The following is a 12854-nucleotide window of genomic DNA, read 5'->3' on the forward strand; positions in this document are numbered from 1 at the left end:
TATGTTGTGCTATATAATAAAAATAATACTCCAGTCTGTTAGATAGAAGTGCGTCAAAGAAAACACAGAAATAAAAGTGGTGACAGGAACTATCACGATCTTTCAAAATAAAGGTGTAATCTTTTTCATTTTTGTAAATCACTAGTACCCTACCCAGTGCAAAATGTTACCTCTAATTTAAATGTTTGTTTCAATTAGATAATGTACGTATAAAGTTAAAATCATTTAAGATATAAGTAACATATTAATTCATTAATTGAATCCAGTTTCCACTAAGGGTGTTTAAAAGATAATATTCCAACTTTTACATGAATACATATATGAAAACACTACTCGGCATGTTCAAACAGAGTATTATAATTGCATAACTTATTTCACTGCAATTACAACACGTTTATTTTTGAAAACCCATGCCGGAAATGGTGTTTTCATACCGCAGTGTGCTTGATGCTGGACTAAATTGTCGAGCGTAAAGGAGTTGGCGCTCCTGGATGAGCGCGCTCTCTCTCTCTCTCTCTCTCTCTCTCTCTCTCTCTCTCTCACCCCCCCCCACACACACAGAGCAGGGAATGGAAGAACAGGTCGGTCCCTGACGCGCGTGTCGCTCACCTGGCGATATTTTCCTTTATTTTTTTTTTAACTTAATGAGTTGTCGACTACTCTCTGAGAAGCACCGTGTTTGAAGCAGGAGGTGTCCGCCCGTCGAACGCACCAATCAAGATTAGTTTTCACTTCACTAATTATTGGTGTTGTTATTTTCTTTAGATATTGCGCATCGATTTCCAAGGATAGGCGTCATGGCAGAGGAGTGAGCCCCCCCCCCCCCAGAAAATGCCTGCTACCTGGAATATAACTTTTTCACGGCTGTCTTATGGAATATAGTTCGATTTTACACAGTCTCCATGTCGTGCCATCATCCCACGCGAAAAACAAACTCTTCGTGTTCTGCATAATGCTGTCTCTTTGGGTGTATATGATTTATTGCTGCGTTGGCTACTGCGCAACTATGTCAAATCTGACGTACGGCTCCGTGAGCAGACGCGACAGCGACGCGCAAGCTGATATCCAGGAGTCGTCCGTGGGGGCGTCCAGGGACTTGCTGAATAACGAGAACGATTTGGACAGCAGAGGAGACGAGTGGGACGAAACGAGGAGCGAGCCCAAGGCGTTGGATGATAACGCCATGTCAGGTTCTCTCAATGAGTCGGAAAGCAAAATGTTACCCGAGGCGATCATCATTGGGGTGAAGAAAGGAGGGACGCGGGCGCTGCTGGAGTTTCTGCGCCTCCATCCAGACATCAGAGCGGTGGGAGCGGAGCCGCACTTCTTCGACCGCAACTACGACAAAGGGCTGGAGTGGTACAGGTACGACTCAAAGCGCTGTCATTTATAGCGTGCCATCCAATGAAGGCTCTTTGGAAGCGCAGCGCTCAATAATAGTACAGATAAAAACACAAACTATAGTTCCGGTTATTGGTATTTATCAGAACTGACTTATTTAAAACCAAAGCAAACACCAAAGCGGCATGCGCCTCGTAAAGTCTGTCCTGAGTGCATACACGCACTTAGACATTTCTTAAATTGCGCCATAACAATCAGCAGCACATAATATTCCTGGACAGTCTCAAAACATTTTCTGCAACACACACACACACACAAAAAAAAGCGCATAAACTGCTGTAAACTGGTCAGTGTGTTTGTGTGTGTGTGTGTGTGTGTGTGTGCAAACTGATAAGATAATAAGATACAGAACGTGAAAAGAAGAAATAAACCAATGATACTGTTGAATGTTAACAAAGGAAGTGTTTTTTTATGATTTAATCTTGATTGAATCGAATAGGATTTTAAGAAAGTGGCACGAGCGTGTTGCAAGATGTGAAACAGCATGGATGTGTGTGTGTGTGCTTTTATTGGAAATATAAAACTAAAAGTTACATTGTGGTTATTTGTTTTTCTATGGCTAGAGAGAACCAGCAAGTTTGGATGAGCTGATTCGGGTGAGCTCACCTGCAGCTCTGTGTAGAAAACAAACTAACCTTGCTGGAACCTCAGGTCAGCTCCATGTTTATCAGTAGCCTACATCTCACAGTTGCAACAACAGCAGGTGTCAGTCGCCTACGCCAGCGGTCACAGCACCCAAAAAGAAGGGAGCGCGTCGTACCCACATGCATGTCCATAAACTGTTTGTGTCAACTTTGTTTTGTGCCACTCATGTTCATTCAAAAAGCACAGTGGATTTTCTGCTGTTTACACGACCTTCACTCTTGGGTTCCCGGAAGGTTTGTACACACACACACCTTGGAACTAGACGTGGCTCTCTGACATGAAGGGGAGGGGGTGGGCCACCAGGTAGAAAGACATACAAAAAAAAAAGGAGCTTCCATTTAAATTAGAAATAAATGTTGGAAGCAGTTCAAAGGCCTTGGTTTACAGTTAGGAGTCAGCAAGTTACATCATGCCATCTTCCTTAAGCAGCCAAGAGCAGGCAGCACATTGTTTTGATCTTTAATCCAAAGAGACAAGAATGTGAAAGGCAGAGATCTGCAGTAAGAGGCTGCATGTACCTTCAACATTTTTTATTTCTATTCTCTGCCATGGCAACGACCGTCCTTGTACATCTTGCGCTAACCATTGACTCAGCTGCATTTATTACACAACGTGCTCGTGAGAAGAAAAAAAAATGTCCCAAATGTTCCTGGAAGTGGTTTGGAATTGAATGTGTTCCATCAGAGCAAATCACACTGTAACTATGGAGATAATAGGAGATAGTGATTCAAGCGTCCAGTTGACTGATTTGAAGGCTTAATGGTCGATGTCAAAGACGCTGCTTCAAAGAACGACAATAGGTGAAGTGAAGCGTTGTTCAAAGGGCTTCTTGCTTAAGCTGCTTTAAGAATTTCTGTACAGGTTTAGGACATTTTAGAGCATCAGTCTGTGAAGTCTGGCCTTTTTTTTTTTGGTCCAGCGCTACAGACTGAGCAAGAAGAACAAATTTATATCTATATTTTTTACTTTAAATACTCGGGATTTTCCTATTATCCACAAATTTGCACACTGAGAGTCATGGCGAAGCTGAAGGATCCACATTTGTCAAAGATATATGAATGTTTCGTAATGGTCAAAGAAGAGCGTGTACTTAAATAAGAAATACCGGCTACATGTACACGAGTGCAAACTGAACACACTGCAAGAGTACGTGGGAAGATGTTTCACCTCGAGATAGATAGTACGAATGAGCTTCTTACCACAGAGATGCTAATTGAAATGACTTGGCTTGAGTTATCGCCACGCGCCACGTTCTGACCCCGTGATATCCAGACAACCTTTAATGATCATTTAATGGAGCTCAGCGAACGCCTGGTCTGTCTTTGCAATTTGAGTACACGGGGAAAAATTAGTCTTTCTACATAAAGCTGCACGCTTGAATTAATGTGTAGTGACAAAATATCCTGAAGCCTTGTAAAAAAAAAAAAAAAAGATCTTAAGCTCTATTTGACCAGAGGTGAGTTTAAATATGAGCTGAAAAAGGTGCGTGTTGATGTTTCCACATATGTTTCACTTCATTGCCCCCCAGACTAATGGTGTGCAGGAGTTTGCAAGAATGGCCCGCTGGGTGGGCTTATCAGCCCCTGTGGCGGTATTGAGTTGTGTCCAGACCATTATCTGCTGTGATTGGTGTGTCCATCCTGCTGGAGCTTCATAGACGAGAGGCCCCTCACTCAGCGGCGCCCCCAATGCAGCTTATTTTTCTCCATAGGCTGAAAAAGAGGGGCAGACAGATGATTGTTGGCACTTATTCAGACAGAACACCTCCTTGGCCCCGCCTTCCCATAATAGCACAGTGCTACCTTCATCCGGTGGGGCTCATCTGCTTATCTCCAAAGTCTTCTGAGGTCTGTGCAGTTGATGTGAATTAATTGTTGTAATTGTGTTTGTCCTCTTGAGGCTCCATATGTCGAGCAAACCTTCTTCCCAACTCACCGAGGGTGTCAGAGTAGACAGCATAATCCTCCTCAGAGCCCCAGGGAAGCTTACTGCAGGCCAGTGGCAGATAGAGGGCAGTAAATTTAGAGTCTATAGAAGGCAGAATTACGGAGCTCAATGAAAGAGAATCCTGGAGAGCCCCCCTCCGGGGTCTGCATTAACCCCGGTAATAAAGGAGCAGACAATTAGTGTGAAACATGCTTTTTGTGCCTTCACTTTGTATGCAAATGTGCTCAGAAGGGTGAAAGTGCCCTTTGACGAGGCCCAGCAGGAGTTCATCAGAAGGAGGATTCATTGGAACCTGCCCAAGAAAAGACTCAAATGCTACAGGAAAGCTGTTTGGGCTGACAGTTGACTTTCAACGCTCTCCGTGCGGAAAGTTGCGTTTCCCAAGAGCAGGTTCATCTTAGTCCACTTGTGGCTTTTTTGGTTGCTCAGCACCCCAGCTTAAACAAATGTGTCAGCACACTGACAGCGATAATGGAAAGTACATCAATAATGAGAGCCCTCAAAGAATAATTCTCATGACGGCTGTTGTTGTTTCAAACATTCCGGTCATATTTTCAGGAGCCGTAAAATCGTCCACTTTAGAACTCCATCAAAGTGATCCTCCTGACCGACTGAAATGATGCGAGCATCCCTTGGGTGAGTCGACCAGATCGTCAATACTGGTAATGTGAAGCTCAACCTTCCTCTTCTGGAGATTGAAGATTTAATTTGCACTAAGAACCCCCCTGGGCTCTTGCTCAGGGCAATTTTGTCAAACCACAGCACTTTTTACAGCACTTTGGAAAAACTGAAACAAAACAAGTTCACTCCATTATAACCCCTCGAGTTGTTGACTTCCCCCTCTGTATCTGTCTCTGTCTCCCGCTCTCTTTCTCTTGTTTGTAGTCTCCTCAGAGAAAACGAGCCGTTTCCAGCTTCCGTCTCTCGCTGCAGAGACTCTCTGACAGCATGTCAGAACTAAAAAGCACCAATCTGCCCCAGCCATCTTTGTTTTGCTTCTTTGAAGTCTCTTTTGCTTGTGCTGATCCTCTCAGACCAGCATGCATCTGCAGGGAATTATCTCATTCTTCCACCACATAAATTGCAAACATACATTTCATGCAAAGAATGGATTACAAAAAATCCCATTAAGTGGAAACTCTACCATCATAAATGCGGACTGTTTGACAAAGTAAACAATATTTATTGAAATGAAATGTTTCAAGTAAACCAAATATTTTAACATGACATTGTTGACATTAGAATTCAACCAACAATGTAATTAAAAGGGTTATAGTAATAGCTTTGACATATTTTTGTGTGTGCTAAAACCACATCGATGAAGACAAGCTTTCCGTTTACTCTGATATGTTCTGCTTCTTTGTTCATTCATTTATTCCATCACCAATATATTTATATAATAAACGCTAACAGTGTCCACTTCATTATATTTATACAGTTATCCTTGTTCCACCAAGGATCTGAGGAAAAGACAGGAGGCGGAGCTAGAAGTGGCAGAGATGAAGATGCTGAGGTTCTCCTTGGGAGTGATCAGGTTGGATAGGATTAGAAATGAGACAATAAGAGGGACAGTGAAGGTTAGACATTTTGGAGATAAGGTCAGAGAGACCAGACTTTGATGGTTTGGACATGTCCAGAGGAGAGACGGGGACTATATCGGTAGATGGATGCTGAGGATGGAGCTGCCAGGGAACAGGGCTAGAGGACGACCCAGGAGAAGATACATGGACGTAGTGAGGGAGGACATGAGAGTGGCTGGTGTTGGGGAGGACGATGCAAAGGACAGAGTGAAGTGGAGAACATTTATTTGCCGTGGCGACCTCTCAGGGGACAAGCCGAAACAGTAGTAGTTGTTCCACCAAGTCTCTTCTCTGCTGCAGTTGTGGCTTCAGATCCTGGTTTACCAGAGTCGTTCCATAACGTGTAAAAAATCATCAGTTAGATTGGTAAAATATCAGTGAACTGTCACTTTAAGTGATACGGCTTGTGTTTTTATAGTTGGCACAGGATCCCCCATTTTCTTACTCATGCAGAAAAAAACAAAAACCTGTTTGTGCTGGCTGCTTCTTTTCCTCTCACGTTTAGGTCAGAGTCACACCTGTCGATGAGACCTTCTTTGCTGCTAACAAAAGTTTAACTAACTTAAAATGTTCCATGTTCATGCAACAGCATTGTGAAAAGGATTATTTATGCTAACAGACCCAAAAGTAGGATTACATGCTGGAATGTGCATGCCAGACCCAAAAAATTGCAATTTAGCATTTCAAAATCAACATCGCAGCGCAATGACCAGCTGCTAATATAAATCGGAGACGTCCGGAGAACTAACGCGACATATGTCGCAGCTAAAATGCTCCAAAATGCAGACTCTGAAAATGGAAAGCTATGTTTTAAGATAAATGCACCTGGGGCGATGTTGGCGCAGGTGGTTGGGAGGGTCGACCTATGATCGAGTGGTTGGCGGTTCGATCACTGGCTCAGGCACATGTGTACACTGTCGTTGTGTCCTTAGAAAGTGTAACTGCTGTAAACCAAATTGCCCTCCGAGGGACAAATCAATAAAAGAGAATTTAGTATTACTTTAGAATTTAGTATTATTAAGATTTGCAGACATAAGAGTTCCAGCGACGAGGGAGTAACAACATGCTTGTGTTGTCATCGCAAAAAGAAAAAACAAGAATAACAAGAAACTAGAAATAACTCGAGTAATTCATACTGAGTGGTATGAAGAGTATAGTTGCCGCTAAATGCTGAAACAACCTGGCGATGAGCCGAAAGAGAGACGCGGTTCTTGTCCCGCAGCTCGATAAGATGATTGTTTTTGATGGTAGGGGAAAGCAGAGCGCCCCAGAGGAAACCACACATGCACAAGGAGACCATCTGCAGACAAAGGCCCTCACGCAGGAATCAATACCTTCCCGATCTGGCGGCAGCAGTGCTAACCGCTGAGCCACTGCGCTTCTAGAAGCTTAAACTGCTGGTTTTCCCAGGTGGTCTCCATTCCGGCCTGGTCCGACTTTGCTGCACTTCCCAGATCAGATCCAGTTGATCCAGTTGAACACACAGGGTTGCATATCTATCAGTCCACACACCGAATACGGACGTTTTTGTTGAGTAAAACCGGTTCAGCCCTATTTTTATTTTACCACCCCATTGTAAATGGTCTATGTGTTAGTAAGTGGCACTGCTCCCTCCACCTCCTCTCTTCAAACTGGGCTCGTCTCCATCAGACAGCCGGGTGGCCTTGAGTTCTGCATGCTGACAGTAATGAATGGAGGGAAGGAAAAATACATTCTCCACGCTATCATTGTTATTCGGGAATGCTACTGCGATAGCAAAGGTCTTGGACGTAAAGCGTGACGGCGATGACTTTCACACGCATGATAAGATGGGCCGCAATGCCCGCAGAGCACCTTCCCTAAAGATGTCTCCGTTTCTGCTGGCTGTCTGGAAGTCCTCTCACAGCATATTGGTCTGACTACTTGAAGTGGCTGCATACCACCACCTCGCTTTCTGTTTTCTGAGCAGAGGAAGGATTCCCACAGCAGCTCAGCGCCTCTCAGAGCCGCGGTGTGAGATTAGAACCCGTGGCATTCGATAATGTGGAGTTTTGGAGTGGAGCACTGGAATGCTTTATTTTTTTCGTCAAAGAGTCCCGCATCACTGTAGTATGAAAAAGTTTCACATAGATAAGCCATTGAGAGCAACTCAAGAGTATTGCAGTTTTCTACATTCTAGTAGTTGTTACTGTGGTGACCTCATTAGTGAGGACATAATTAACAGCGACATTATAAATTCCTACCTTTGAACCTGCGTCCCGATAGCAGTGACTGTAAGCAAGCATGGCACCAGCTTTCAAATGCTGTGCCCCCCCCCCCCCTCCAGCAGCCAGTTGAATGGACACACCTGACTGCCCTGCAGTCAGAACACACACAATGTGCACAACACATCACTGCTGGATTAATATCTATCTGCAAGGTGCAGCATGATGCACCAGGGCTGCAGCAAAATGCAAACACAGCATTCAAAATTAGACTGCAGGGTCGACCTGTGGAACAATCATATTAATAGTGTTCCTCTGTTATCTCGTCAGTTCTGCCATTTTCCTGTAAGTTTACAAGGTTCGGTAAAAATATGCAGAAGCGTCAATGTCGATTTATTGATAAAGGACTTTGATAAATTCATTTTCTGCACACTTAAATGTTACGGCTTTAAAGTAATGGATCGTTTGACTTTTCTGAAGTCATATAGAAACATGCACGCCTCATGAGTTTGGTTTCCTCAATTGCAGTTAGAGAACTATTTATATATAAAAAAATAAAATAAAAGAGCTGAGTGACGATGCCTCAGCATGACGGATGAGGAGGAACAGAAACCTGTTGGTTTCGGCCAGCATTGTTTATTAAGCAGAACAAATTATGAAAGCTTGCAACAAGTTCCTCCCTTTGGGCAAATCCCTCACTCCTCCCTCAGTCGTGTTCTCCCCTGCTCTATCGCTGCCACGATGAACGATGCATGTGTTTCTCATAGATTGTGTTGCCCTAGAAATTGTGGAAATTGTGATTGGTTGCAAGGCTTTGTGTCCCTAAAGACTCGATTAATAGCCTGAAGCAGCCTGCTTGCATGTTGCGTATGCAAAAGATGCAGAAGATAATTAAACAGGGTTTGTTTGCATCTAAAATAGTTGTTAGCGTGATTAGATTTGTGGTTTCTTTTCAACACGTACAGCAACATCAAAGGCACATAAGTCAGGAAAAAAATCAAATCGAATAAATAAATAATAAATATAAATAGGTGATGAAAACGGCACAAGAAAGAGCACAGCACAAATCTGTAATTTAATAAGGAGGTGCAGGTGGTGCCTTGTTTTCCAGCTTTTTCCCAGTGTACAGTCAAAACGATGGAGACCACTTTCTTCTCATTTCCCCCGCCATGATTTGGTAAGATGAAAGCTATTGGGTTTTGGAGAGGAATATTGAAGCTCCTTGTGAGCGTGTCAACAGATGGTCGGAGATCATTGTAATTGCTTTAATGACATGGCTCCTCTACATCTATGTTGTTCACATTAGATCAGACATTCACTGAAAATGAGATCATTACCAGACCCAGTAATAAAAAGGAGGAGATACAGTTTGGCCAGTCTGGTTTGTGGCAGTGGTGGAAAGTAATCAGGTAAATTTGCTTAAATGCTAGAGTTAATACTGATAATAGTAATCAAGATTTATTGTTTATTTTCAAGGCACCCAAGGACATTTATAGTTTGAACAAAAATAAGTAAAATCTTGTGTAACTTGTAGTTGTGTAATTTCTATTTGTATTTATTCGATGCCTAAAAAAATCTGAATGTGCGGAGAAGGTGATCGGCTGCAAGCTGCCATCGCTCCAGGACCTGTATGTCTCCAGGACTCGGAGGCGTGCAGGTCGGATCACAGCCGACCCTTCCCACCCTGGACATGGACTCTTTGACCCTCTCCCCTCAGGCAGGAGGCTACGGTCCATCCGGACCAGAACCTCCCGCCACAAGAACAGCTTCTTTCCCTCAGCCGCAAGACTAATGAACACTTAATAATTCTGTCCCGGACTCCTGAATACAACTTGCACTGTTCCATTTGCACTGCGTGATGACGCTAGTTTACTGCTGCTAGTACACATCTGTGTAACCACTCCGGCTGCTGCTGATGTGTCTGTACTTGTATGGTCTTTGTATTTTGTCATTAATGTTAGATGTAGCACGACTTCACCGAGAAACGTTCCTAGTCTGTGAACCCTCACTGACAATGGCAATAAACCACTTCTGATTCTGATTCTGATTCTGATTCTGATAAATGTTTATAAAGGTAATACTTCATCGATGCATTCTGTAATTTTTACATTTTACATTTATATGTTATAAATCTTCAGGTTTTTACAAATTTTTATTTGTATTTTTTGCATTTGTTATGGGGAAAGGTTTGAGGTCAGGACTTCAACTTGCCACAAATCATTTCTAAACGAGGGTATCTTTACTTTTACAGATCTCTAGACTACATATTCAAAAAGTTGAATGAATGTACTTCGTGGTTAACGAGGAACACGTTCATGTGAAATTTGATTTGAGCCAACATAGACTCAAACTTCACACTTGACGTAGTGGATGGAGTGACACGTACACAAAATGTCTTTATATCGGACGCTCTTAACGACCTCTTGTATTTCACGATGGATGAACTACCTACCACTGACGCTCATTATCATTGCAATGCATTTTTCTCCGTCTCACTGCACAGGCGAGCCAGCCAGAGGCAGTCAAGCACCCTCTAAAATAATGCTCTAGCGTGTTTGCCTTAGTCCTAATCTCTGTTGGCTCACTTTAGCCATTATCCAGTCAAGGCTGCAGTTAACAGGCTACATTGTGATCCGCCAGAGCAGCTCGGGTCAAGAAGAATATGCAGTTATGGGAACAGACAGCTCCTCGGTTTTTGCATCTCCTCTAAAGGAATGTAAGGCTAATCCAGATTTTCACATTTTGCACAATATTACTGTCAAATGTGAGCCAAACAGCTTAACCATCTTTTGTAATGAAGGTGAGGAATATTGTGCCGTTTGAAAGAGGATTGAGGCCATAAATAGATTAAAGGCAGCAGCAAGACATGAATGTCCTCTATTTGGGGGCTGTGTTTAACATGTGTACACTGAGTATTATCTCCTTGAGGACGATTGACTGACTCTTGCCTGACTCCTGAATCGGTGGTAACCTTGACCCGCTGTATGGGGACAGTTGTAGCTTTTAAAAGTGGTGACACTGCAAAGATGAATAGACACGGGATAGTTCCAGTGCTGTTTTTTTTTTTGTGTGTGCACGCAGCACAAAAGTCAAACAGTGTGTTTTTGTCCTTGCCAGGGAATTGATGCCCAAGTCATCAGAGGGCCAGTTGACCATGGAGAAGACGCCCAGCTATTATGTCACCAAGGAGGTCCCTGCTCGAATCTACACCATGTCGAAAGACACAAAGCTCATTGTGGTCGTCCGGGATCCTGTTACCCGTGCCATCTCCGACTACACCCAGACTCGCTCCAAGAAGCCGGACATTCCCTCTTTCGAGAGCCTGACCTTTAAGAACATGTCGGCAGGCCTGATTGACACCACATGGAGTGCCGTTCAAATCGGCATGTACGCCAAGCACCTTGAGCGCTGGCTCCAGTACTTCCCCGCGGGGCAGCTGCTGTTTGTTAGCGGTGAGCGCTTGATTAGCGATCCCGCGGGCGAGATGGCTCGCGTCCAGGACTTTCTCAGGCTCAGGAGGGTGGTCACAGAGAAGCATTTCCACTTCAACCCAGCGAAGGGCTTCCCCTGCCTTAAAAGACCCGAAGGGAACAGCAAGCCGCACTGCCTGGGAAAAACCAAAGGCAGGACTCATCCTAATATTGACCCAGAGGTGGTGCAGAGGCTACGGGACTTTTACAAACCCTTTAATAGTAAGTTTTACAAGATGACTGGTCATGACTTTGGGTGGGACTGAGAAGAAAACATGAGGACACACACTTGTCTGTGTGGGTGGGGTTTTTTAAAGAAGGTAATCGCTGTGGAGATATTGTTATGCAGAGTATGTACAGTATTTGGTGGATTTGTAAAAAGTACAAAAGTATATTTTATAATAATTTATTGCTATATTAACTCACTATGATGCCTAACCAGATTAATTCATGATCCACTACACATATTTTTCCTTAAGTAAATATTTCTACAAGCACAATGTTTTACGGGTATAATGAGCAGGGTTCTTTTATTCTTATTTTATATTAGTACATTTGTCTGGAATGCTCCATGAATGCGTTTCCTTCATTTACATTTCAAAATGCTGCTTTTGCTTGACCTTACGATGAACGAGAATCAACTTTACAAACAACTGATAATATCACCTTAACATTTTCTTGACCCTCCGAGGTCTGGGGGGGGGGCTACTTAGTCGGATCGATACGCGCCTCAGCTGATCCAATGCCACTTGCCAGGTGGATCAATACAGGAATAGCTCCTCATCATGTCAATTAGACTGAGTGATGTCACAGTCTTGAGCACGGTAATAAAGCAAGGATCCATTAATGGCTGTAAGTTTATGCTTTACTCTCTTGAGCCAACATCAAGTTAATATAATAATATAAATTTGCACTGCAATATTTTTACTTAACCACTATTTATGCTGTTTCTACAAAGGAATGCTGTTTGGGATTCAACAAAGGGTCCTGTCGCAATACTTTCTGAATGTTTTTATCCCCTTTCCAAGACCTGCTTCACAGGATTCATATTGATATTATCCCAACATTAGGCAATCGCACTCGTGGATCCCGACTCATTTGTTGTAATCTGACCCAAATTAACATGTCTCTTAGTCTTGGTGGTTTCATTTCACTTATAGCATATGAAAATTAAAAAACACATTGTGACAAAATTCCTGAATTTAAAGTGAAGTATTGTTGAGATTTATTCAACTTTTTTAAACACCTGTCAGAATTTGAACATATATCCTTCCATAATGATGTACTGCAACCCCATTACTGTAGATACACTATTTTTGCTGTATGCTTTACTTTACATACATGCAAATGAAGCAGGTTTGCCTGAGAAGTAAATTAAGAGTTGTAGTTATGTCATTATTCGAAGTAAGAAATAAAAAATGTTGTCTAAAATATTCTAACAACCTCTCATTTTTGGCTTTACTGTGTAAAAAGTATTTTACTACAAACATCAACCCTGTCAGAAATAATGTTGACTGTAACTTATTTGCAAAAGTAAATGCATTTCCTAAAAAAATAAGAAAAAAAGAAAGATCTCTTCCTGTAATATGTTAATTTGAAAAAAATGCATTCATGTAAATGTATGAGTT

The 12854-nt window shown here is 42.7% G+C and overlaps 1 protein-coding gene across 1 annotated transcript; it reads left to right on the plus strand.

Moving 5' to 3' along the window:
* Positions 1–871: 871 nt before the first annotated feature.
* hs3st3b1a (heparan sulfate (glucosamine) 3-O-sulfotransferase 3B1a) lies at positions 872–11492 on the plus strand. The gene is made up of 2 exons (XM_068749661.1): positions 872–1365; positions 10874–11492. The coding sequence occupies exons 1-2, from the start codon at positions 872–874 to the stop codon at positions 11490–11492; spliced, it is 1113 nt and encodes a 370-aa protein (XP_068605762.1).
* Positions 11493–12854: the final 1362 nt, after the last annotated feature.

This window comes from Brachionichthys hirsutus, chromosome 16 (assembly GCF_040956055.1).
Source record: "Brachionichthys hirsutus isolate HB-005 chromosome 16, CSIRO-AGI_Bhir_v1, whole genome shotgun sequence".
Classification (NCBI taxonomy): Eukaryota; Metazoa; Chordata; class Actinopteri; order Lophiiformes; family Brachionichthyidae; genus Brachionichthys; species Brachionichthys hirsutus.